Source organism: Carassius gibelio, chromosome B7, assembly GCF_023724105.1.
Source record: "Carassius gibelio isolate Cgi1373 ecotype wild population from Czech Republic chromosome B7, carGib1.2-hapl.c, whole genome shotgun sequence".
NCBI lineage: Eukaryota > Metazoa > Chordata > Actinopteri > Cypriniformes > Cyprinidae > Carassius > Carassius gibelio.
The window spans coordinates 33009706-33037310 of NC_068402.1; the positions used below are offsets into that span (position 1 = coordinate 33009706).

Sequence of the window (27605 nt, forward strand, 5' to 3'; positions counted from 1 at the left end):
ACTTTGACAGCTAAATTAATGGCAATGTCTGCAGATATATTCACCGCAACCGTGAAAGTGATCGCATTGGTATTGAAGTCTGTCCGCGGTCCAGCAAAAAGGGACTCCCTCTTGGGACCATCCCTTTCTCCTTAACTGCCTCAAGTGTCATCATCTACAAGAAGAAGAAGAAAAAAGAAAATCGATAGGACAAAAGAAAAATACAATAACTTATACTCATATAAAATACTATTTTTTTATTATTTTAATCCGTACTTACTGTAACAACCAGTGTTTTACATGAAGAGCGGCTACTTGCAAGAACAGAGATCTGTGCTTTTGAAATCTATAGGAGAAAAAAGAGTGTTATTCTATACTTCGCAGCTTCGAGAGCTTCCTGGCGGTCACAAAGGCATATCTCTGGGGGAACCTGGGAAGCCTTAGAAAAGGCGATTTTCTAAACAAGGCAATCCCCGATGAAAAAATATGTCTTAGAAAGAGCAACGCGTTGTATAGTTTGTTATGAATGCCAAACTCTTATATTACTTAACAGGTATGCCGGACTCTTAGATAAATGAAACTGTTTGAATGAACTTTTGTCTTGCCATCCTGATAGCTTATTTTTCACATACCCTTTCATAGACACATAAATACATGAGAGGCGAGATCAAAGCTTTCCGCGACGTCAAATATTATATTCTATAATCACCATATTAATCAGAAACCGAGGAGTGCTTTCTTCCCTCTGGCCAATGAAAATAATGACAGCACCAGCTTTACAATACTTAATACAAATAAGTGGTTTGATCTCAAAATTATGGGTAACATGATTCAGATTTAGATGTTTTCTTCTAAAAATAAAGGTGTATGCATTTGGATCCAAAAACAATTGTATGCAGTATGATATCACAAAAAAAAAAGTCTGAAATCAAACTTTTCATTAACAACATTTTACACTTTTTTGACACGTTAAAGAAAGCACTATTGCACTTTTTATTTGTGCATCACTGATCACAGTTTACAGCCGACTCAAGAATACAGGAAAATAAATGTATAACAATTTGATAATTGTTGGCTTATTAAATATAAATCTGAGGAACAGACCTTACGATTAAAAAAAATAAATAAAACGGGTTACAAAAATATTTTGGAAGCCACTGGAATTACAAAACTCATATGTGCAAAGTTTTGCATGCTCTTTGGTCGTAGCTGTAACTACCTATTCAGGCACACGACGCCCCTATTAGTTCAGTGGCATATAACAAGTAAACAGAGACCCAGGGGTTAAGGTTCAGCGTCCCGATCGAGCGACTTCTGATGACCTGCCTTCAACAATGACGCGTCTGCCGCCATGTCGAGGGCATAAGCACTCATTAACCCTGCTGCCAAAAAAAAAAAAAAAAACACACATAAAGCTATAAGGCTATAAGACCCTGTCGGGTCTTGTTGAGAGTACACCTCACGTGTAATTTCGAATGAGAACAGAAATTGTACAAGTGCTAAAAAAAAAAAAAAAAAACAAGAATGATTGATTGAATAAGTTAATAAATGAATGAATGAATAAATATTATTTCGAAAATTACTGTTATGTTTTTAAATCTATTGATAATGAAATTACCCCCCGAGTGCTTTTTCAGAAATTACTTAAAGCCGTGCACTAGTGAAAACCGCTGCAATTAAAATCACTGTGATTCAGTCTCATTCTTCTCCGGCCCGAGGGCCTCAAGGGGCTGCTCCTCGTGCCCATCTAATTGGTATCGTCAGGAATTCCTCAAGTATTGACCCAGCGGAGCCTGAGGGGTCTTTGTTCGTACAGACAGGCATCCTCTGGCCATCTCCGTGGACCTTGTAGAGTTGCTGACCTCTGCACTAACATCACACCACATTGCTTCCAGCTTTTTAAGTGATAGTATATTAATACTGTTAAGTTATTAGATAAAATGTTTTTAAGAGTGCTAATCTGTAAAATGCTTCATATTTTATAGGGTATTCTTCTGGAATATTACTACAAATACCAATATAATAGGTTACATATGAGGCAAAGATAATGCTCTGAGCAAAGTAATGTTTGAGATATAAGCACAAGCTTTAGAAAATAAATTCCACTAACACACAGCCAACTGTTCTGTCTTTATTCACTAAAGCTTTCTGTAAACTTTACAGCAGCCTAGGCCTAATTGTCTGGGCAAAATAAATCCTATTTGAATTAGTCACACTAACAAGGAAGGTTAATGCACTCCGACGTCTCAGCAGTCTAAAAGTTAGCAAACTCTTCAGTCACTGTGTTTCCTGAAGTGTCCTATAGGGGGAAGCACTGACTTCTGTCCAGTGTCTGTGGAATCACACAACGTTATCAAAGGTTTGCAAGTGTTGTCTTTACAATAAATCTAGAATTTGAAGGCCGGGTTGTCACTTCTGTGTTTGATGGTGTGCTGCAATAAAAGTAAAAGTAAAATTAAACATAAAAGTAATTAACATCTGAAGAGAGGAGTCACAGGCCCTCTAAACACTTGCTCAGTAAATCCAGCACACTATAATAATACAACTGTATTACTGTGAGAACTTACAGTTAAAAGAATTGTGCCTGCTTTATAAAATCCTAGAGCATTGCAACTAATTAATCTCACAAATACAATCAAACAGCACAAGTCAGTTTCTCACGACCCCCTAATTTCATATTTCACGCCACTTTTATTGCATAATAATACTAAAAATAACAAATCTAAAAACTATCTCCTTGTATTAACCCAAAACTTTTAAACCGTTTGACTGAACAAAATCGTCTCATGTCCACACACATTTGAGAGGCGGATCTGAGGCGCTTGAGCGCGACTGCAGCACCATGGAGAGCGGCTGAGCGCCCTGTTATTATTAAATTCACTTCATTGCGCTGCTTGTAGTCAGAAAGTTGATAGGGCTTCAGCTGTAAGAGACTATAATAGTTCAAATGTGTAGCATTTGTTTATTGCAAGTTCTATATCAACGGCAAACACCCGGTTTAAAAAGTAACACAGTGACTTTCATGTATATAAAGTGTTCATTATTGGTCAGAAGCAGATTAAATTATGAAAGCGTGCATGGTATGTGGGTCTAAACATAACCTCTTGTAAAGACCGTTTGAGTTTTTTTGTCATTATAATTCAGCAGTGGGTATAAAGCATCACACGCCTTTTCGATTTGGGTATCCAAATGGGTCAAAAAACAAGTCTGTTTGATCAGTGTCTGTGCCGCCAACGTGTAGCCTATATAAAACCAGCCACACATGCTTAGATCAAATGAACCGCTTGACAAACGACCCATTCCTGTGTGCAGAAGACCCCCATCAACAAGCAACATTTAGTGAACCGTCAGAGCTCGGATGGGTGGGATCGCCTAGATACAGGTTAAGCAATTTGGGTAACAGGCTCTGTGTCTAGAAGGTATTCAACTCTCCTTTTTGAAGTTAAGAGATGAGAGTGCTCTGTCTGGAGGAAACGTTGTCACGCGAAACAAAGGAGGGGCAAGCAAGAGTTATAGTGAGGGAACTTTTTGTTTGTTTGCCACGATGATTTGTATAAACAAATCAGGCCCATATACTTTTAAATCAACAGACCTACCTTGTAATTAATGAAGTTTTGGACATTTTACCACTTCCTCAAAATACAAAAACATCTGAGTGTAAATTTTTTTCTTTCATTATAGTTTGCTCCTAATATTGTTAATGTTATGTAGAAAGAATGTGCATCAAATTCAAAATGCGTAAAGAATAAACAAATAAATGAAAATAAATAAAATAATGAAATAAAATTGTTAACAATTAAGTAAAAATTATTAATAGGCATCCATATAGTGCCCCTAAATGCATGTAGACATTTTCTGGACACACCTAAAGCTAAATAACACAACATCTGCAAATAAATGATTTTAGATTTTAATATTTCGAACCAAGTTCTGCAAAGATGATTTTTGAGAATACATGAAGTAACTGCACGTTCTAGCAGAGTTTATCAAATTATCAAACACCTGTTTTAATTTTAAACATTACATTGTTTAATGATTATTATTTATACGTGAAACTTATCCATGGATACCAAGTATGGTAAAAGTATCCAAATACTTCTGTACGCCACTGTAACGTGTACAGGCACATTCTCTAACTGTCCTTGAAGAGGAACTTGTTTGTTTGTACACAACAGAACATAAAAGACTCCTTCTCCTATAAACGGATGTGTAATTAAACCCTCTGCGTAATTTGCTCCAATATAGTAAATAAGCCTACACCCTCGAGTATTCATTCAGCCTGAGCAGCAGCAGCAGTCGGTGCGTTAAAGAGGTGTTCGTTCTGGGCGGAATGATTTTCACGTACTATCCTTACGAAAGCCTCTATCAATAGTAGCGCAAATTGCGATCTTTTGAGGTTTCAAGTAGGTGTCTTACTTTTATGTTGATAAGTGTTTTGACCATCCCCCATGGTCTTTCCGTTTTACGTCGCATCCTCTACAGGAGCAGCAGGGAGCGCGCATTACCCGGGGCCGCGGAGAAAGCTTGACTCACAGTGTGATGCGTCCAGCGGTTTACACGTTCTCCCCCACAATGCTCTGACGCACAACATACACAACTAGACCCTCGTAAGAGGTCAGCTACAGCACTGTCAGGCTGAATTATCTAGCATTTTTTACGCTGTCAGAGGGATGTGCAAAAGCCCCTTTAAAGACTTCATAGATTGTGTTTGCACATCAACGTCTGCTTGTCATTTTCATAACAATGTATGTCATTACGCAGACCATTTCCTTATTTTCTTTTTCCACAGTATTGTTCTTTCGCGGAACAGGGCCGCTTTTTCTTGAATTTGTATTTGCAATTCGTTCGAATTCGACTTTTGTTTTTTTCCTGTTATTGTTCAGTTATAGAACGGTCTCCATGACACTGCAGTCTGTTAACGTTGCGATTTCCGATACATCCTCCCATACATAAATTATTTTATTTCCGTCCGATTATAAAAGAAGCCTACACAAAGACTCAACTATCTATAAAGCGAACTGTTGAGGGGGTTTGCAAAGCGCATAGCCTACACTAAACTTAACTCCACGTATTTTTGCATGAAAGATTTTACTTTAAAAATCCTTTTCAGAAACGACAAAAAGCTATGACACTTTCCACCTGCCGCCAAAATATTCCTTTTCTAAAAGAGATATAGTTGCAGAACGCGGGTAACCATAGCAACGGATCATTATTGCTGGACACATTCTACAAAAAAGTCGTAGGCTACCATATTTGTTACTTTATAACACACTCTTATATTATTGAACGTAGTTAAGAAAAATTACATTATTTATTATAAGCGCATCAAAGCGATAATACGCCAGATGACCATTAACAGCTCCTAAGAATGACTTCTTTTGAAAGTCATTCGGACGCAGATTTGAAGCTGATAAAGACATTATTCCCATAGACAACGGCATTGAACTGTCAAAATTAACTAATGTTGTTTTATTGTAAGGGATCCGTTATGACGTTTACCTCTCTCACTCGCACGCGCGCACACACACACACGCGCGCGCTGTAGTCTCACTGCCCACGGCATGGACGTGCGCACATTATAAGGAATCAGTGTGCTCGGAGTGGCGCAGAAGGCTGCTCCGTCATGCACTAGGTAGTGTGTGATGTAATTTCGCTGCAGTTATAAATATCGTCGGCAAGGGAAAAAGTAGCATGGCTGAGCGAGGCTAGAATTGACGGTCAACATTTTCCAACTTTTGTGTGAAAAGAAAACAGCTTGAACACCAGTCTGAAGTGTAGTGTCTTGAGAGGAAACCCGCTGAGCGCGACTTCATGCCGCTCACTAGGGTTGACCGTAGCTCTGTTCGTGAGTAAGCCCTTTGTGCGTCTTTTTGGCTGCCGACCCAAATACAGAGAAAGACAGTAGTTTGGTGTCTTCAACTCTTTCAAACGCTCACGTATCGCTCAGAAGGATGAGTGTCCATTCGGCCCTTTTACCAATAGTGGTCTTAGGACTTATGACAAGCTCAGTGCGCTGCGCTCCGCTGCCCGGTGGGCAGAACGGACCCGTGGAGCGACGCTGGGAGACCCTCTACTCGCGTTCTCTAGCCCGAATCCCCGGGGAAAAAAGAGATATCAGCCGGGACAGTGATTATCTCACGGGCATTAAAAGACTGCGACGTCTCTACTGCAATGTTGGCATCGGGTTTCATCTCCAAGTATTACCGGACGGTAGAATTACCGGCGTGCACAACGAAAACCGTTACAGTAAGTTTCATCTGTTATTTGTACTTATGCATGCTTGATCGGAGGTTGGATTTGAAACTGTCACCCAAATGAAAATGAATTAAGAAAAATAAATTATCTTATAGAATAGAAAAGGAAAATAAATAAATAAAATGAATAAAAACATTTATGGGAACAAATAACACTCAGTGGCTGTTAATCAGTAAAAATAATCTTAATAAAACTTTAAATCACACGAATTCAACATCATGCCATGTTTGATAACATCAACAAAGCCTGTTGTAGCGCTTCCATTTACATTTCCCGAATCAAGTCAGGTGTGGTAGCGCACCAGCATCTGGCATCCTGCGTTACGCACGCAACAGGTCTCTGTAACTAGAACAGGACAGGAACCGGGCCAGCATCCCAAACCTAAAGTCAGGAGCGAGACAAACTCATCCTTTACGACAGATTAACCTCGGCTCTTTAAAAAAAAATAAAAAAAAATAAAGATTCTTCGGTGATTCTTTGGATCATACTTTCTTATAATGAAGAACTGTTTTGGCTGCATAGGTTCCTGAGTTGCTTTATGCTTCTTTAGAGATTGTTCAGTCTATTACACACCAGTACAAATTGTTTTCTAAAGAACTACAGATTAAATTAATCTGGAATTTAGAATGTCTTTTGACATTAGGCTAAAACAAAACATTTCTGAGTCCATATCTTTAAAAATATCAACCTAATGTCCATATTGCAGTCCTTCTAAACGTCTGTTTACGCACTTCATGCGTTTCTAAAAACAAACTCAAGAAGTACTAGATATGTTTGTCAACATTCATCACAGACTAAACACACAGTAGTTTTTTAATCATTAAATGACAGTTTAATGATGAAATGATGACATTAAATAACGGTTTTCTTTAGACCCTTCTTAAGTGGCCAAGGATCTGATAATAAAAATGTTCTTTTTCTGACACGTGTCAATCAAATCACTGGGGAAAAAAGTGGTTTAAAATAAAGCAGAAGTCATTTAAAGATACATCTTAGTGGTTTTACAGAGAACGATAGATGCGATATTACGTTTGGGAAATCTGAAGAGGCGGGAAGTGTCATTTCCTTCAAAAAGGATGCTCTGGCAACTTCAGCGTAAACACGTACAATTTTTAGAAGGGCAGTCATGGTTGGGAGTTGCCAGACAGGGCTAAAGATATAAGCCAAACAAGGTCATTTATTTTCTTTGTTGTGTGTTTAAGGTCTTCTTGAGATATCTCCGGTGGAGAGGGGAGTTGTGACACTGTTTGGCGTCCGGAGCGGGCTATTCGTGGCCATGAACAGCAAAGGGAAGCTTTTCGGATCTGTGAGTATGAAATGATTTACAACGTCTTTCCGCCCGTGAATGTTCTTATCAGAGCTCGATGACATATTACCCTGTACTTGAGGTGTATCCCCTCACGGCCTCACCAGCGACCTCCCCCTCCCCGTCCCACAGTCTCCGACAGCGTTACATTGTTGAACTCAGTTGTGGCGTGCTTCCAGTGACTAGTGGTGTTTTCATTGTGGGACGGACGAACCCAGGAACGGTAGCGCAGTAGATCATTCGGACTACGCATTCCATTCTTAGCATTGCCAGCCAACACATGCACCTACTGTCCTTCTCAGTCAGAGTAAAGATGAACTGGCCAAAGAGGACCACCCAAACCATACTGGCTACCCTCTCCAATTTCTTCACGCTGACCAAGACCCCCAAAACACCTACACGTTTCCATGACCCAGAAAGAATAGGTGTAATTTCAAACCAGTTAGGCCAAGCCATGGATCTATTTACTTTGGCTGTCCCTTGCTTGGAGACAGATCAAAGCTGTCTCTTTGCTGTAGATTATGAAAATGTAATAAACAGTTTGTTCTATTTGCTCCATAAAATTCCTCGCTGCAAAAAGAACGTCGCTGTATTATTTAAACACAAGGTCGATGATATAGCCTATGTTATGACTCATGAGACGGTCTAATGAAATGTCAATGAAAATAATAGTTGCTATGTCTTTTTTATTGTAGACGCAGTTCACAGATGAATGCAAGTTCCGAGAAACGCTCCTTGCGAATAACTACAATGCGTACGAATCGCAGGCACATCCCGGGATGTACATCGGACTGAGTAAGACTGGCAAAACAAAGAAAGGAAATCGAGTATCGACATCCATGACGGTGACACATTTCTTGCCTAGAATTTGAGCTCGCTTGGAGAAGCGCAAGGCGGAGGAACTGCGATGCACTTTCTACAGAAGTTAGGCTACATGTGAGGTTAAGTGTGTCGTGTCATGTATGTAAATATTAGACTATTTATATCTGTTGATTTTATATACATCACAACGTCCTCTTTCCGAGGTGCAAGACAACAATTAATTTATTTTTTATTTGTTTATTTATCCTCATTGCTGCTACCACGTGTTCATATACAAGTGAAATTCCTACAATGTAATGTGTTTTTTTTTTTTTTTTTTTTTTTTTTGCACTGTTTGAGTTGTTCTAAAGCAACTGTTTTGGAGAGGTGGTCAGTGTTAGACGCCATTTTTATTTTCTCGCGAATGAAAACACGTTTTTTTTTTATATAATTTTCAGAACAAATTGTGCATAGCCATTTGGGAAGGTTTCTGAAAGGCGCATTTCAATTTTGCGTCTGTTGAACGTTCAACACTGAGATAAACACAATCCGTCGCAGCCCCATTTTCAGTCATGAAAAATTAAATATGGCGTCTACGCTGACTAAGGTCCATTTGTAATTCTTTGGAAAGAATATGTAAGTCTTAGGTCAAGCCTCCTATCGTTAAGGTGTATCAACCCCCATAGTATTAGCACTGGAGCAATTGTCCAATGTCTGAGCTCCTTTGTGAGGAGCTCGGATCTAACTGAAGCAGTATCGGCTTACTCTAGCTTACTGAAGTTCTACCCCTTCAAATCTGTTTTTAGCTCTGCCTGGGGGTTGAACTTTGAACTTATCCGCAGTCAATCTTTGTCACATTTCTAAGGCTCTAGATAGAGAGAAGTAGTTTCTTTAACATACAGACATTAATAAAAAGAAGAAAAAGTAATTGCAGTGCAGATACTGTACCCGGAGCCCCTTTAAAGAGACATACTGTACAAAGCCAAGGTCAAGTCAGTCTTTGCCTGGTGTCTGGGTGGAAATCAGACATGTTAAAGATCAGTATTTTTCTATGGTGGTAACACGGAAAACAAAGAAATGACAGTGTTGTGTGTAAGTGAACGCAGAGTTAAGTTAAAAACAACTTCCACAGTAAGTTACGAGAAGGCGTATTGCCCACTTTTTTTGTCGTTTTCTACCTCATGCAGTTTCCAACTGATCATTTCCTACTTTGAAAATCAGCTGACATAGAATGTTTAGTTTTAAGTTGCTCTTCTGAGGCTACCGCTACTCTTGTGAAGTTCTGGCGGCCATTGCGTCCTAGTTGCGCCTTGTCACGTTTGAGCTATCTTTACCCTGTGATTTACTTTTAGAAAGGATAATCATGTTGGAAATATTTGCAGACAGCTGTTAGACTATACTATATGCTCAACCAGTAACCCTATATTTTTCTTTATATATGTTGTAAATGCAATATGGTGCAAAACTGAGAAGCTGCTTTGAACATGGTAAATGATGTCAGTAAAGTAAATATTAAGAAATGATGCATTCATGCAGGGATAAACAAGCTTTCCATCTTGAACCTAAAAAAACAAACACATATTCGAGAGATTATCTTTAAAAAAAAGCATTCCTTATTTTCATCAAAATGGCCTGCAGGTACACTTAATGGAAAGAGACGAATGTTCTTGGGTGTAAACTAAAGTGAAAATGGATGGGCTTCAAAAAGCTTTAAAGAAAGCATTAAGGGACAATTCTAGCCTTAAAAGCATGAACACATTCACATGGTTTTATTTAGTGTAATCTCAAAGCCGTGCTATTTCAGCCGTTACGAGTCCAAATTTGCCATTTGTTTCTTACCAAGCCCTGCCTGGATGTGCACATCAATTAGTTTGACTTGATGACTCTGAGCTACCTGAGCTAATGCTGGAAGAGGGAGGGTTGTCTGTGTTTCTCTTTTACACAGCTGTGCCAAACCTCTTTCCAAATGGACATGATTTGCATCAGTGTGGATGTTGTTTACAATAGACCGAATGGCCACTGAAGGCAAATTGTCCCTCTGACCCTCATTACAACTGACACAAAGCATTGGTCTTGATTTGTTTAACCACAAAATGCAATATCAACAGGCTTGACCTAGTAGCCTGAGATTAGTGAAAACAGAACATCCTCGTCTTTCAATACACCAATGTTTTTTAAATGTGTTTATGAACAGGCATATATGTGGTGTATTCAAATAAAAAAAAAATTCTGTCAGTTCCCATACAGTTGTGTTTGCATCCATGGCAGAGCTCTAGTAAATGGGCCGACGTCCGAGTCCTGTAGTAGTGTGCTCTGAATCCTGTTTTACCAAATATTGTCTGTAGTTTTATACAGGTCTTGTTAAATATTGTGATGTATGTGCTGTGCACATGATGATACCCTAACTTAAATGGAAGTTAATAAATATGTAAATCATACCCGGTCTGAGTGTTTTTAATTCTTCCTACAAAAACACACGAAGGTTCAAAGAAACCGACAGCTGTGATGGCACAAAACATGTAAAACTAGAATATCTCCCAGCATAACTATAGAAAGGGGCCTTTCCCTGGTGAAGCTAAAAATACGCTCACAGACTTGTGTCACTAGACTATGCGGGCCCGCCTGGAGAGCTGTGCCTGATATTTCTACAAGGACAGCACTGCCAAGACACTCTGCTGCTGTTGTTAAACTTGCCAAGGCCCAGTTTACAGATTGGGTGGTTTTGCCATCCGCAAAGCCATGGGAGTGGAAACCTCTCTTTCAACGTCTGTGAACGTTTCCAAAGGTTCAGAGGAGGCTCCACTGCAGTCCTTCCAGGCAAGCGGTTCCATGAAAGGGGACCCCGTTTAAAGTAGTGCGGGCCCTTCCTTTTTCTGTGTGCTGACTAATGAGCAGATATGTCAGACTGGCCTTTGTGAGGCCACGATTGGCTTTTACTCTAGATCAACTGCCAATGCTATTGTCTTTCCTTAGTACAATCCACAAACTGACATTTTATGCAAAGAGAGTTATGCATTTCCATGCTGTATGGCACGTAAGTGTAGGATAACAAAAGGAGACATGCAAGACAAAGGACAATCTGCATCCACCCAAACATCCATTTCATTGTCTTTTATCTATCACTTATTTATTTATTTGTTTGTTTGTTTGTGTATTTATTTTTTATTTTTTATTTTGAGCAGCTAAAAAGATACTTACTTTCACATTCAACAGACCAGGGTGGCAAAAAAAAAACATGATCATAAACAAACAAACAAACTGAGAAAATAACAATTAAAATGCATTCCAAATTCAAGTTGGTTTCTGATTGTTTAAAAAAAATATAACGTTTAAATTTAATAACTTAAAAATGTCATGTGATGCAACCATCTAGTAAAAAACATTAAAACATTAACATAACTTTCCTTACACCTTGAATAAACATGCATCTCTTATTATATAAAAAAGAACATCTATTTTTCAGGTAAAAAAGTATTTTTAGAAATAGAATGAATTATCAATTTATAAATATCATACATATTTGGGAATCACATGACATGTTATACCTGAATTAACTGTGACCTGTCATAAAAAGTCAGATTATCTTGTATTTTATCATACATTTTCCTGAATATTGGCTGCACTCCATAACTTAAATTTTTTGGACAAAAACCTTACTTAATAAAACTTTTATATATAATTATGATGTAAGAACGGTTAATCTTTTTCATGTTATATCCTTAAAAACACCAAAATTGATTTAATTAATTTAATTCAGAAATTAAAAGCATGCCTGTAATCAAAGGGGTATATTCAAGTCATCACACGTATATATTGCATGTGTAAAGTACTTTTGATGAATATGTCGTCTCATGCCTTTGATCATTGCTTTACAATACACACTCTGCACTCAGTATATTCAAATAAACCTATCACTTTAAAGCAGGACAGGCGAAGTGAGACAGGTGTGGTCACTTAATACACATGTATTCCTGGCCATGAGCTGGGGCTAAATGGAGCCCTATCATTGCACAGAAGAATGATAACTTTTTGCTCCAATAAACTTAGTCTGCCATGTATGAGGGCTGTAAAGGCCCTCTTAAAAATAGTTTCTCTTTGCCGCCTATCTGCGTCAGTTTCATTGTCTGTCAACCAAATAAACATCCATCCACCTCTCAAGTGCTTCTTCTCCATTCAGTTGTTTGGCCCAAAACTGTCTTCATATCATAACAGGCCTTTCAAGTTCTCAAGAGCACAAAGACTTCACAAGACGGGCCGATTGCTTAACAGCTCACAAGAATGTGTTCGCTAACAGAAAGTATATTGAGAGTAATTCACTTGCTGATGCTCTGGCAGCCAGGTGGTGGCTTCAAGCTGAAGGGAGGAGAAGGAAGCAGAGGAGGAAGGTGGAACGAGACACTTTGGCTGCTTTGGCATTGTCTGTGGTCATGCGTATGGCCCATCCTTCTGTAAGAACAGAGAGGCTGTGACATATGTAGAGCTCTTTAAGGGCAAGTCAAAACCACTTATGTTACAAATAACACATTACATGACCTCAGGCAATACATGTCTAACAATACAATCAATCACAGACGAATACACTCCCATTCAAAAGTTTGGGGTTGGTAAGATGCTTTGTGAAAGTTTCTCATGTTCAGTGTATTTGAACATAAGATCTTACTTAGCTTATGATTATATATTTAGTAAAAAGCAACATTGTGTAGTTTTCTATTTTAATAATGTGATTTATTCCTGAATTTTCAGCAGCCATTACCTGACATGATCATTCAGAAATCATTTTAACATGATGATTGGGTGCTTAAGAAACATTTCTTACTTGTCAATGGTGACATTTTTTTTTTTGTGTGTGTGTAAACCGACATACATGTTTTTTTCAGCATTTTTTGATTTCAAGCAAACAGCATTTACTTGAAATAGAAATCCTTCATAACATAATTACATTTCTTCTCTGTAACTTTTAATCAATTTAATTTATCTTTGTTAGAAATATTAGATACAGACAGACAGACAGACGGACGGATGGACGGACGGATTGTATTGAAAGTTAAAAAAACGTTAAAAGACCTTTATTTAAAATAGATTTTTTTTTTTTTTTACAATATATGTGTCTTTAGTGTCACTTTGATAAATTGAATGCATCCTTTCTGAATAAAAGTTTAAAGTTTCTTAAAAAAAAATCTTTGAATTTTAACTTTTCAATGGTATGGACAGACAGACAGATGGATGGACAAACATTCAGATAATCAATAACAAATACATGTTGTATTTTCCCTATTATTCCCTTTATTTTGCTAGCAACCTATTTCCTTAGGATTATTTGATGATTAAAATGTTAAAATTAACAGCATTCATAGAAATCTTTTTTCATATGTGACCTTGGACCACAAAAGTCATAATTTATTTTATTATTATTGAGTTTTATACATCATCTGAAAGCTGAATAAATAAGTTTCCCATTGATGTATGTTAAGATATGACAATATTTGGCCGAGATATTTGAAATTCTCGAATCTGAGGGAGCAAAATAAATTATTCTATTTTAAAATGATCGTCTTTAAAGTTGTCTAGATTAAGTTCTTAGCAATGCATATTACTAAAAAATATTTTGGCTATTCCTAAAAATATACCCCAGTGACTTAAGACTAGTTTTGTGGTCCAGGCTCACAAATATACCTATGCGACTTCTGGTGTTTTGGTCCAGGGTCACATGTTATAAATGTATTTACTGACACTTTTAAACAATTTCAATGCACCCTTGCTGAATAACATATTTAGAAAAAATCTTGCTGACCTCTGTTCCGTGGTATATAAATAAATGATGAAATCATGAAACATACTTTTATTGCACTGTAAAGTCACTTCTAATAAGGCATCTGCCGAATACATAAACAGCACATACAAAATGGCTACAGTGAAACAAGCATCTGGAGGATGGGCTGGGAGAAGCAAATAAGTGATGAAGCAAATCAGATGAATTCAAATTCCCACACCTGGTTGGAGACACAAGCAACCACATGAATGCATCTGCTCCGACCTCCACTGACAGCGAATCCGTAGACTCCACAATCACTGTTATACCAACACAAACCTGCTATCAAACATACCTAAACAGAAGATTTTCAAAAGAGAAACACAGTGATAAAGTACTTAATAAAATATAAAACAGATATCTTTCCATTGAAAATGTTAATTATAAACATAAACTTATGTGTAATGGTTATCAGTGCATTTTTCTGCACATGTAAATATCAGCGCTTGTGGTTTGTTTTTGCATGTTGCTGCAGAGGGAGAGTACAGGGACTCTGATGCCTGAGGCAGTCTGCCTGAGAGTTGTATTTAGATAGGGTGTTTGTGCCTTGTGCCCTCTTTGTAGGGCCAGCTGTAAGTTGTCTGTTTGGGATACTCCAGATGTTTGCCCATAAAGACAAGGCACTTCAAACAGCTGCGAACAACATCCTAACCCTCTTGCACTTCCACCATGTTTAGAGGTGTATGCTGGGGCTTTAGCAGAGGGGAAATGACTCCGACTCTTACCCTGTAATCATGGGGCCGGCTGGCCAGCATGTCGAGGGGGGAGGAGGGAACCTGCCAGTCACTTTCTTTTCCGCATCTCCTAGCACTGAGGGGAAGCCCTGAAACTCCATGAAACCTCCAGATTCTCACCTTTCCCAAGGGAACTTGAACTTGAATCAAGTCGCTCCTGTCTGGGAATATACAGGTTTAATATGAAAGCTCAGAAAGAAAGGTTCTTCATTGGATTTAAGCAGGATTTTGGTTGTGGGACGTCTTTTTTTTCAAGAATTTGTCGGATATGCTTTGTTAGAGAGTCAGAAAGCTTAATGTTACATAACTTGTTCTTCGCAGCAGCATATTAGTTTCAGGAGGGTTTAAATCAACAATACATGGATTTAAACAGGATAAAGAAAAAAGATATTCTAAGACAAATGGTGTCAATACAGTTTTCCCACAAAATACCACACTTTAAATGATGGAGAAACACTTTTTACTCAGAAATGGCTATTACATTGTTTTTATTATTATTATAAAGAAACAGAAATTAATACTTTGAATTAAAGGGACAGTTCACACAAAATCTGAAAGTCTGTCATCATTTTATGAACTACTTTACTTCCAAGATTGATACTATTAGAGATCAAATTGTAAACATGAATTCCTCAGCTACAGTATCACATCAGATAGATACCCTGATGAACAATTCCACTCATGCTCTTCTATAGGAGAGGAAGAATTGTATAAACTTGTTAAATCATCCAAACCAACAACATGTACAGGTGCTTCTCAATAAATTAGAATGTCGTGGAAAAGTTAATTTATTTCAGTAATTCAACTCAAATTGTGAAACTCGTGTATTAAATTCAATGCACACAGATTGAAGTAGTTTAAGTCTTTGGTTCTTTTAATTGTGATGATATTGGCTCACATTTAACAAAAACCCACCTATTCACTATCTCAGCAAATTAGAATATGTTGACATGCCAATCAGCTAATCAACTCAAAACACCTGCAAAGTTTTCCCGAGCCTTCAAAATGGTCTCTCAGTTTGGTTCACTTGGCTACACAATCATGAGGAAGACTGCTGATCTGACCACAAGACAGACAGACAGACAAATAGATAGATGTTGAATTTTCCCCAACACTGATTTTTCATATATTTACATTCATTCATTAATTTACTTATTTTTTTATTTTTTTTAATTTTTTGCTAATAACACATTTTCATAGGAGTATTTGATGAATTGAAAGTTAAAAAACAGCCTTTTTTAAATAGAAATATGTTGTAACATTATACGTGTCTTTACTGTCACTTTGATAAATTTAATGCATCCTTGCTGAATAAAAGTATAAAGTAAAAAAAAATAAGTTTTGATATATTATCAGTGTATATATGTAAGGTGCATTGTTGGCTATTGTTACAAATGTGACCCTGGACCACAAAAAAGTAAAGTTAAGTGTAAATTTTTTTTATATTGAGATTTACACATAATTGAAAATAAACAAGCTTTCAATTGTTGTATGGTTTATTATGATAATAAAATATCTGGCAGAGATACAACTATTTGAAAATCTGGAATCTGATGGTGAAAAAAATAAAAATAATAATAATAAAAATCCTGAGAAAATCGCCTATGAAATTGTCCAAAAGAAGTTCTTTGCAATGCCTGTTACTAATCAGAAATTAAGTTTTGATATATTTAGGACATTTACTAAATATCTGCATGGAACATGATCTTTACTTAATATCCTTATGATTTTTGGCATAAAAGAAAAATTTATAAATTTCACCCATACAAGCTTAAGACTTGTTTTGAAAAGTGACAGTGTGACATGACATACAGCCAAGTATGGTGACCCATACTCAGAATTCATGCTCTGCATTTAATTCATCCAAAGTGCACACACACGAAGCAGTGGGCAGCCATTTATGCTGCGGTGCCCTGGGAGCAGTTGGGAGTTCGGTGCTTTGCTCAAGGGCACTTAAGTCATGGTATTGCCAGCCCGAGACTCAAACCCACAACCCTAGGGTTAGGGGTCAAACTCTCTAACCACTAGGCCACGACTTTCCCACGGTCAAAGAAGCTGGCTATTCACAGAGTGCTGTATCCAAGCATGTTAACAGAAAGTTGAGTGGGAGGAAAAAGTGTGGAAGAAAAAGATGCACAACCATCCTTGAAAGAACTGCAGCCTTATGAGGATTGTCAAGCAAAATCGATTGAAGAATTTGACCCACCTTCACAAGAAATGGACTGGGGCTGGGGCCAAGGCATCAAGATCCACCACACAACTGGCTACAGTTGTCATATTCCTCTTGTTAAGCCTGTTAACTCCCGAACCACAGACAACATCAGAGGCGTCTTCTGACAATTATTAAATTGTCATTGTCATTAGGATATGTCCCCAAAACCTTAAATATGGCTGTTATTAAGCTTCTAATTAAAAAAACAGACAAGTACTTACTCTATTAGTTAATTACAGACAGATCTCGAATCTCCCTTCTCTTTCCAAGATACTAGAAAAGGTAGTATCCTCACAATTATATTCCTTCTTAGAGAAAAATGTTTTTTTTTGTGAGGATTTCCAGTCAGGATTTAGACCGTATCATAGTACTGAGACTGCTCTCATTAGAGTTACAAATATACGAACACAAGTGCAGTATGGAGGACCTCAAGGCTCAGTACTAGGGCTGTTACTTTTCACGCTGTACATGATATCCTTGTCAGATATCATCAGGAAACATGGTGTTAGTTTTCACTGTTATGATGATGACACTCAGCTCTATTTAACTTCGTGGCCTGGCGAAACATACCAGTTTGAAAAACTAACAGAATGCATAGCCGATATAAAAAAACTGGATGACGAGTAATTTCTTACTGCTAAATACTGAAAACAGAGGTGTTAATTATCGAACCTTAAACCTCTGCATGTAATTACCTAGAACACTGTCTAAGACTCAATGGCTGCTCTGTCAATTCTTCGTCATCAGTTAGGAACCTAGGTGTCCTATTTGATACCAATCTTTCCTTTGAAAGCCACAAAATATATTTCAATAACGACCTATGCTCTCAGTGTCAAATGCAGACACATTAATTCATGCGTTCATGACCTCAAGGTAAGATTATTGTAATGCTTTATTGGGTGGTTGTTCTGCAAGCTTAAAGAGCAGGTAATTTAACATTTTAAAGTGTCCTAATATTGTGTTGGAGTCCCCTACAACAGGTTTAAATGCATCTAAAGTCATAAAAAAATTCTAAGAATATACATTTAATATAAGAGTAATTCGCCAATGATTTCAATAGGATTTGTTCCAAGCATGTAATAAGCCTACTCTGCTCTGATTGGTCAGATGGCCAAGCCTGTTTGACAAAGAGAGGAGTCCTTCAGCCAGTGAGTGCTACCATTGACAAAGCACCTTTACATAAAACAATAATATAATGCACCAATCCGTTCTTATAATAATAACATAAAATACAAAAACATTTATGGAAGTGAATCGTGCCCACAGCTAAAGTTTAGCTGCTAAACTGTAAACACTTAAAACAATAACTGTGGATATGCTAGCCGAGGGCTAATGTTACTAAATGATGAAAATATACAGTTTGTAAACCAAAATATATTTACTGTAATGTTTGAAGAATGACAGACAAAAGATGGTCTGTCTTAAATTTTTAACCATTTGTGCAGCTTCTCTGTTAACAATGGCTCTGTGTAGTAACAGCTGCTTTATGTGAAACCTGAGGGAATTTACCGCTCATTAGAGAACTGGCTTTACTGATGAGATGTGCATAACGATCGGCCGATCGTGATCGGCGCAGCCCTAAAATTTTCACATAACTTCGATTGGATTATTCTGAAAGAGGAAAGTCGAATACATCTAGGATGCTTCGAGGGAGAGTAGAAGACAGACACATTTTCATTCTCAGGTGAACTAACCCTTTAAGGATAGCTACGTTATACTGCAAAAGAGATATTTTTCAAAAACCCATGACCTGCTCTTTAGTAAAAAAACTCCACCTGGTCCAAAATGCAGCAGCTAGAGTTGGACCAGGCTATGGATTACAGGTAATGCTCATGTACAATCAATAAAACACTGATAGGTTTCAGGCCCCACCATAGCACAGAAACTGCACTTGCTTCTTGCGTCAGACCAAGGCTGCATCTCATTGCTAATTTTACTTGATCTTAGTGCTGCGTTCGACACCGTATACCATGACATACTCATAGATTGATTACAAAACTATATGGATATTTAAGGGCAGGCTTTAAGATGGTTTATATCCTACCTGTCAGATCTCTGTTTATTTAAATGGGGAGTCATCTCAATTATAACCAGTAAAGTATGGAGAGCCCCAAGGATCTGTCCTAGGTCCTCTACTATTTTCAATATACATGTTGCTCCTTTTTAATATTATAAGAAAATACGGGACTAGTTTCCACTGTTATGCTGGTGATACTCAACTATATATCTCAACAAGACCAGAAAAACTTCTAAACTATCTAAGCTAACAGAGTGTGTTAAAAATGTAAAAGTAAAGATTGGATGACTAATACATTTCTCTTATGAAATTGGATAAGACAGAGATATTAATTATTAGACCAAAAAAAACTGTACACAGAATCTCTTGGATTACAGTTCGCAACTAGATGGATGTACTGTTACTTCCTCTACAGTCAAAACTCTCGGTTTTATATTAGACAGCAACTTGTCTTTTGAAAATAATATTTCCCATGTTACTTGTTTCTGATACAGAAAAGATAGTTCATACATTCATGACGTCTAGAATGGACTATTGTAATGCACTTCTAGGTGTTGTCCTGCATCTTCAATAAACAAGCTACAAGTAGTACAAAATGCAGCGGCTATAGTTCTTACCAGGTCAAGAAAATATAATCATATTTCCACAATTTTACTGTCTCTGCACTGGCTACCTATTAAATTCCATTACAAAATATTATTACTTACATATAAGGCCCTTAATGGGTAAGCTCCTGTGTATCTATAGCCTTCTACCATGCTACAATCCATCAGGCTTCCTAAGGTCACAAAACACTGGACTTTTGGTAGTTCCTAGGCAAAGTCCACTGAAGAAGGTAGAGCTTTCTCGCATTTTGCTCCCAAATCCCCTTTGGAATAGCCTTCCTGATAAAGTTCGGGGTTCAAACACACTCTTTCTGTTTAATTCTAGATTAAAGACGTTATTTCTTTGGCCAAGCATTCAAATAATGCATCTCATAATCTTGTACTGCAGTTATATTTGATCAAATGCACATGACTATTCTTTAGCTGTGGTAAAATAAATCAATTATGCATGGTTGGAACTATAGCTATGCTAATAATGTCTGTTTGATTGCCACGGGATTTACACAAGCTTCAGTCTGGATCCTGAACACCTGAGAAGAAATGATCTCAGAGTACCTCAGATGATGCTAAACCTGCAACAACCAACAGAACCACCAAATTTTGCTTTGATTGCAACATAATAATTGCTGTAAATTGTGTTCATAGTCTGTTTGATTATGTCTTTAATTCTTTTTTTTTTTTTACATTTACTGACATAGTCACCATTGGTAAGTTACTACTAAATATATTGTAGAAAAATATATTGTACAGCTGCTTCGCAATAATTTGTGTTGTGCAAAGCGCTACACAAATAAACTTGAATTGAATTGAATTGAATTGAACTGAATTTGATAGTTTTGCTTCACAATTTCTCAGTATATCATCAAGAGCCAGGGGTATAGCTAACCAAACAGTTTCTGGTCCCCTTTGACTCCCTTAGTACTTTTTTTCCCCATACTATGGAAGTCAATGGGGAATAGAAGCTGTTTGGTTACCTACATTCTTCAAAATATCATCATGTTTAACAGAATAAAGAAACTCATACATAAATGAATATATTGTAATAAATCGTAAATGATGACAGAATTTTCATTTTTTGCATGAGCAATCCGCTTAAATTATTAGAAAGAGTAAAAATAGTATTTTCTTGTAAAACATACTCCATTATCTTTGCTGTATTTACAACTTAGGAAAATCTTTATGTGTGTTTCAGTGTATGAACCATTATTTGCAGCTAAGATAAACTGAAAAAAAAGAAAAGAAAAAAAAAACAGTAAAGCTCCTTGATCTTTATAGCTTTAAAGGCCCAGACCTTTGTACAGAACAAGAGCGGAGGATTTCACATGGCTTTAATTAAAGTAACACCAACAAAGTGGGTCATGTTGGCACAACATGGAACAAGAGACACCTAGTCAAAACACGCTTTGAGGGCTTCAAAGGGAATAGTGACTACCTGCATGCAGCACCAACATACAAATACTTCAGAGGTTTAATCAAACCTGTGTTTTCCCAACATAAACAAAAACCACCTCATCCAACCCTATGACCATAAAGAACTCAAGCGTGCAATCAAACACTTGAATTAATTGCAAAACATCCTTTGGATTATTAAGGAAACTAAGGATAGACATATAAAAGGCTATATGAACCAGTTTTGTTTATATGACTTAGCAAGTCTCTTCTGCATATTACACTTGAAGCAAATCTTTGAGGTTTCCACAAGAGGGCAACACATAAGTCAATTGTGTTCAGATGTATTGGCCTCAAAAATAGAACTGTTTCTTACTATACAGAAATTGTCATGAGACATATATGAAACAAATATGCAACTAACAGATGCCAATTTTAAGCTTCTTGAAAATCCAGATACTATATTTTACCTGATCTTTAAGTTTTTGTTAAGACTATTGAGCTGGAAACTGACAAATCGCAATCTTTTGTGATTTTGTGCTGTCCAGACACCAAAGGGCATTCATCACTCAAATCCATTGCTTAAACATTTGAAACAGTTCAAATGTATGACATAAGAAAAAGAATGAAACTGTATAATTTGCATATACCTTGGCATCATTAGAGGGGGTTTAACTTGCAGTGGCAACACAGTTTTGCCTTTAGTAATACAAAATAATTAAATATCTCTCATGGAAAATTATAATTAAAATTAAATTAAATAGTGATGATCCCAAAATGTTGCCTTTATTTACACATAACAATGATTTACCACAATAGTTTTTAAATAATTTTAAACAATCTTACATTGTATTGTAGTAGTTACAGACATTTGAACACTTGGAGTGTTATTTGAACACTCATATAATAACACTTAGAGTTCTTATAGATTCATATATTTTCTCAGTAATTATAAACAATGTATATAAACTATAATTTTGGGTACATTACATACAAATTGTAATCCATTACTGACACAAATTACTTTTCGATTACTTTTGACCTATCATTTATCACTTTTGAATAATGCAATCTTAAACCATAAAGATATATATAACAAAAACTGGAAGACTTCCCAAACAAAGAAAGTTTTTAAATATAAAACAGATGAATTAGGGACAATCTGTGATTTATGAATAATTTATTGGCAGTTTGTGAATATTAAGTAACCCTATAATTAATAAAAAAGTAACTGAACTTGAGCATTTTAAAACATAATATAACCTAATAAGAAATACAAATCTGATGATGTAATCCAGATTACATTGGTATATATTGTGGGAATTTATGACAAGTTTTACTTTTCATTAAAAGCTGTTACATTCTAGGTGAGCTTTCACTTCAATAAAGGGGGCATCAGAAATGAAGGAGGTCAAAGTGTGCAAACCACTGGCAATATGTCATTTACTCTTATGTGCGTCATAAAGCAGCATTGACCCAAAAGTCAACACTACATGTAATTATCCTTGTTTGCTTAACAGGGGATCTCCCCACGTAGCTCAAAATGCACAACTCTGCACATCTGAGAAGGAGAGACACAAAAATAACATGTTCACAGCCTCTCTTTAAGGGTTATCGTACCTACAATACTTCTGTCATGATTTAACATCCCTTGTTTGCTTGTTCAGAATAGAGTTCATTAATAGGCAATGTGGAAATATTACAAAATATATCCAGACAAGGACCTTTGATCAACTCGGTCTGCTTTACAAAATCAATTATACATCATTTTCTTGCACAGCACAGTGGGTTTGGTTCGATCTGGCATATTTCATGAATGAATGTGATTATTAGATAATACAGACGGTCCAATCAATGACCTGGGACTGGTGCGTGAACTAGAGATTTCCTCTGTAATTACTAGTGTTTCTGTTCAGAGGCACCAAACTGAATGACAGCATAGGCCAGCGTTCAGATTTACATCACTTCCTCTGCACATTTTTGACAAACAGCAAAAAGCCAAGCTTTCAAAGTGATGTGACATCACTGAATAATTGTAATGAACAGTAATGAATACATAAATGTCACACAAATGATGAGATGATGGACACTTTAAGGGTAACTTGCTAACTTAGCAGAACAAATGAACCATTCATTCATTTCTCATTTAGTTTTGTATGATATTAACTGATTTGTTTAGGCTTTGCTTGATATGACCTGTTTTAAATATATATTATCCATCATGAAATAATGAGTAAACCCTTGGGAATGTGATGTGTGCTGAACTGCCACAATGATGAAATCAATGATGAACAATATTGATGGATCTTCTTAAATGACAATGAATAAAAAGTACTTTTTTATTATTATCAGGAATGCTTTTCATTCAGTAGGTGCCGTTTATTTGAATCTTGTTTGTAATGAGTCATTCGAGTCCAAAAATCGTATGGGAGCGTCAAAATTGCCAAAGTGCGGCGACTACAGTGCGCCATCTAGCGATCACTGCAGGGAAGTGGAATTGCAAGAATCCTGCAAAAGCAGTCTGGTGAGAATGTATTGCACAGAGATTTACTGTCACATATCCGTAAAGCCTTATAAAGGCTAACTAACAACATTGATTAAGATAAAAATACAGAATTAAGATTTTTTTATGCAAGATCAACCTTATGTCTACAATGAAAAGCACATATAAGGATAGGTCATTTTCAACATTTATACATGAATGGGAATATTTACTCAGAATTACTCTTTAACTTCCATGTAAATCCAGCTGCCTCAGCAATTCATAAAATAGACACAAGACGCAAAATAAATAAATAAACAAAACAGGGCAAATGTGTTATAGTAGGTTAAGTCTTCTGCAGAGTGCCCATGTGTTAAGTTAAACAGATTCACGGGCTTTTTCCGAATCAACCATGGGTGAACATTTATCTCCCTCCTTTCGAATTACTCAAGAATAGCCTATGTTAAAAATGCAAAAGCAATCTTCAAAACACACACAAAAAAAAAAGAAAAGAAAAGAAAAAAAAGCATTGAATGGAATTTTTGAGAGAAAGAGAGAGAGAGAGAGAGAGAGAGAGAGAGAGAGGGAGAGAAGTAATCTACCATGGTATTTTGTAGCATCTTAAAAGTTTTTTTCCACAACATATCATTAATATTTATTTATTTTAGAACGATTAATTTAAATTATTTGATAGTCATCAACTGTTTGTAAATGTCTTACATGGATATGAAAAATGTAGGCATATATATATATATATATATATATATATATATATATATATATATATATATATATATATATATATATATATATATATGTATATATATATATATATATATATATATATACATATACATACATTAGAAAGTGCACTTCGATTGACGATGACTCCTTGAAATGCCTCTGAGAACATGGTTAAGTTAATCGGAGTATGCATGACAGATGCATTACAATAAAACAATAACAGGATAAATTTTGCTCATTTATTCTGTCTTCATCGTCTGTTGGATGTCCAACGGGGGTGTGTTGCCCTGTTCTCAGAACTGCCAAAGAGGGGAAATGCTTATCGATTGATCTGATAAGAGGACAATTTAAAAGGTCAGCTGCAGAGCTTGCGCCAAAACAGAGCAATACAAAGGAGACAGAGTGTGCAGGATTCACATCAGAACGAGACAGCCTATAATTACTACAGATAAAAGTTAATAATGCTCCTCTTACTCTTTGTCACTGTTTGTGGAAGTAGCATCGGCGTGGAGAGCGTTCCGTTGCCTGACTCTGGTCCACATTTGGCAAATGACTGGGGAGAAGCAGTCAGGCTCAGACATCTGTACGCAGCCAGACACGGTCTACATCTGCAAATAAACCCAGACGGGGAAATAAGCGGATCGTACATGCAAAGTTCGAACAGTAAGTGACAGTCATGTCATGTAGATACTATACTCGAATCAGCGCTTCACGTAATATGGGTCAATGGCAAATAAGGATGTCCGGAATGATAAAGAGGGAAAGTCTTTTAAAATATCATTTAAAACACATGTCGATTCCTTGGAAGTTTATTTTTGAAATGTTTATTGATTTGAAATATGTGTATTATTAGGCTAGGCCTATACAAAAATGTCAAGTCGTGTAACCATCAAGTAAAACAGCACGTGGGTGCACAATTGAATCAGTATGTTTTTTTTTTTTTTTGTGTGTGATTTTTTTATTTTATTTGTGGTTTTCGTTAACTTTATAAAATTATTATTATTATTATTATTTAAAAAGAGTTGACTTATGTCACCTTTTCTGTGAATTGCACTATTATTATTAGTTATTGTTGTTATTGTTATTATTATTTTGACTCACTCCCTCACTGGTGGATGTCATGAATCATTATATAATTCTACAACATGCACTATGCATTTTCGGTGCTACGCAATTTGATTCAAATATTAGGCCTAGAACTGCGACTGGAAGTTAAATGAAGTTATCGTGCATCTTCCCATAATCCTTTTTATGTCAAACACGTATTTGTGAGATATTTTTCGACCAATAATATTTAAATTAAGATTTGAGAGCTTTTTATTTCAGCGCAAACAAAATAACAATCTTACTTCAATAAAAACCATGTTTTGTTTCCTAAAGGTTTGGTTGAGATTCGACCGGTGGATACAGGATGTGTTGCCATTAAAGGTGTTGCAAGCACCAGATTCCTCTGCATGGACAGAATGGGAAAACTGTACGGATCGGTAGGTTTGACAATCAGACGCAAGAGAATGTACAATCTTCTTGTATTAGCAATTCTATTGATAATCATATCTACCTTACGAGCCATATTAACTGAAAAAAATTGTGTTGAGGGTCTAAGGCTATTTGCAGGTGCCTTTAGACTCCTGCTCATAAGATAATGTCCATTATTTCAAAAATAGTAGAGTTCATGTAGTCTATATTGTCTTACTGACAGAGGTCAACTGAGGCTACAAGTCTGGACACTTTCTAAAACTCTTTTTAGAACAGTGGCATTCTTATTGCAATAATTAAATTCTTAGAGAGCGGAACTTTGGCACTCTGCCACCAATTATAATACAAACTACCCACATTCATCAGAGATAACCTTGTTGTGCTAAGGTCACCTCACAATGTCCTTTATGACTGCGGAAGCATAGACAAGCCGATTTCGCCACAGACATCTAGCTTTATTGACATTGTGTTCTGGTCATGGGTTCATTACTCCCATCTGACGTTATAACCAAGAACATTATTTTTTTGGACAGGAGGAAAAACAGTCATCAGCATGCATTTAACTCCAAAAATGAATAAACATTTGAGTAAATGTGCTAGATATCTGTCCTTCACTCTTAGATACTGAACTGATATTTATAACAGCTGCCAAGCCAATTTAAACAACTGATCACAAATTATGAATAGTGAAAATATGACTTTAGGAGTACTTCACTATTCAATTTACTTGAATGACCAGAACACCATGCCAAAATGATTCTCACAAAAATGGTCAAATATGCTGATTTGAGTGGAGTCACTGCATCAACCTTTGCCCACGGCGGGGAATGTTTGCATAGCTAAAACCCTCATTGAAAAGAAACAGCAATAACAACCTTGACCTCTCTATGTGGTGAGCAAACAGCTATCAAAAAACTTAAAACACATGCAGGGCAGGGCAGGTTGATGAGATATCCATATTGTGGTTCTTTGCATAACTTTGTGAGTTTTCATGCTGTTGCATTTGTTTGCAGCACACTTACACAAAGGATGACTGCTCTTTTTTGGAACGCATCATGCCGGACGGCTACAACATCTACATCTCAAGCAAACACGGAGCCCTTGTGAATTTGGGTGGCGCAAAAAGCAAGTTGAACAGTAACAACGGGAATGCTGCATCCCAGTTTCTGCCCATGGTCAACACACTTTCTCAGGAACCTACCAACCACCTTTCAGGGGAGCAGCATTTTTCTGTGGACCCTGAACAGGACCATCAGTTGGGCCTTGAAATAGACAGCATGGACCCTTTTGGAAAGATCTCCCAAATTGTGATCCAGAGTCCCAGTTTCAACAAAAGATGAGGACTGAACAATCCCCTGTGAATGTTGAAAGGAAATGACCCAGAGGTCAAGAAACAGAAGACGGTTTAAAATCAGTTCTGCTTTGAACCAGAGCACAGGGCCAGACTTTTAGAAAAAGTCCAGTGAAAGCAACCTGCACACTGGACACAGTCACTGGACAAATGTAGTGTTATAGACTGGAAACAAAATCACTCCAAATGTTGAAGATTGTTGTAAGATCAACCATAATGGTTCAACTTGAATGTATTTATTTTTCCATGTGTCTATGATGACCTTGCTCTGTAATTATTGTTTAAAACTTTAGTTAATACAGTATATACTAGCATAATCTAGAATGCACTGTAAACACATTTTGTTTACCTTTTTTAGTATTTCATGAATATATAACTATTTGTTCTTTCTGAAAGAGTACATAATGATTAAATAACTTTTGAAATAAAGGATATGCTAAACGTG

The 27605-nt window shown here is 36.7% G+C and overlaps 2 protein-coding genes and 1 long non-coding RNA gene across 3 annotated transcripts; 2 read left to right on the plus strand and 1 right to left on the minus strand.

The window, feature by feature from the left end:
* Window positions 1–18: 18 nt before the first annotated feature.
* On the minus strand, window positions 19–24946 carry LOC127961055 (uncharacterized). The gene is made up of 3 exons (XR_008154371.1): window positions 24808–24946; window positions 260–325; window positions 19–154 (listed from the first exon to the last, which is right to left on the minus strand). It is a non-coding gene; the product is annotated as an uncharacterized LOC127961055 (long non-coding RNA).
* Window positions 5546–10775, plus strand: fgf4 (fibroblast growth factor 4). Its single transcript, XM_052559980.1, has 3 exons — window positions 5546–6225; window positions 7437–7540; window positions 8236–10775. Exons 1-3 carry the CDS (start codon window positions 5931–5933, stop codon window positions 8410–8412), a joined length of 576 nt encoding a protein of 191 aa, XP_052415940.1. The 5' UTR covers window positions 5546–5930; the 3' UTR covers window positions 8413–10775.
* Window positions 24717–27605, plus strand: fgf19 (fibroblast growth factor 19). Its single transcript, XM_052559979.1, has 3 exons — window positions 24717–24996; window positions 25714–25817; window positions 26823–27605. Exons 1-3 carry the CDS (start codon window positions 24795–24797, stop codon window positions 27147–27149), a joined length of 633 nt encoding a protein of 210 aa, XP_052415939.1. The 5' UTR covers window positions 24717–24794; the 3' UTR covers window positions 27150–27605.

Bases quoted from the DNA above. Each gene is read 5' to 3' on its own strand.
- fgf4 (XM_052559980.1), top strand. From the start codon at position 5,931: ATGAGTGTCCATTCGGCCCTTTTACCAATAGTGGTCTTAGGACTTATG. The intron at 6,226-7,436 runs GTAAGTTTCATC...TGTGTGTTTAAG, and splicing joins GCACAACGAAAACCGTTACA to GTCTTCTTGAGATATCTCCG. The intron at 7,541-8,235 runs GTGAGTATGAAA...TTTTTATTGTAG, and splicing joins AAGGGAAGCTTTTCGGATCT to ACGCAGTTCACAGATGAATG.
- fgf19 (XM_052559979.1), top strand. From the start codon at position 24,795: ATGCTCCTCTTACTCTTTGTCACTGTTTGTGGAAGTAGCATCGGCGTG. The intron at 24,997-25,713 runs GTAAGTGACAGT...TGTTTCCTAAAG, and splicing joins GTACATGCAAAGTTCGAACA to GTTTGGTTGAGATTCGACCG. The intron at 25,818-26,822 runs GTAGGTTTGACA...ATTTGTTTGCAG, and splicing joins TGGGAAAACTGTACGGATCG to CACACTTACACAAAGGATGA.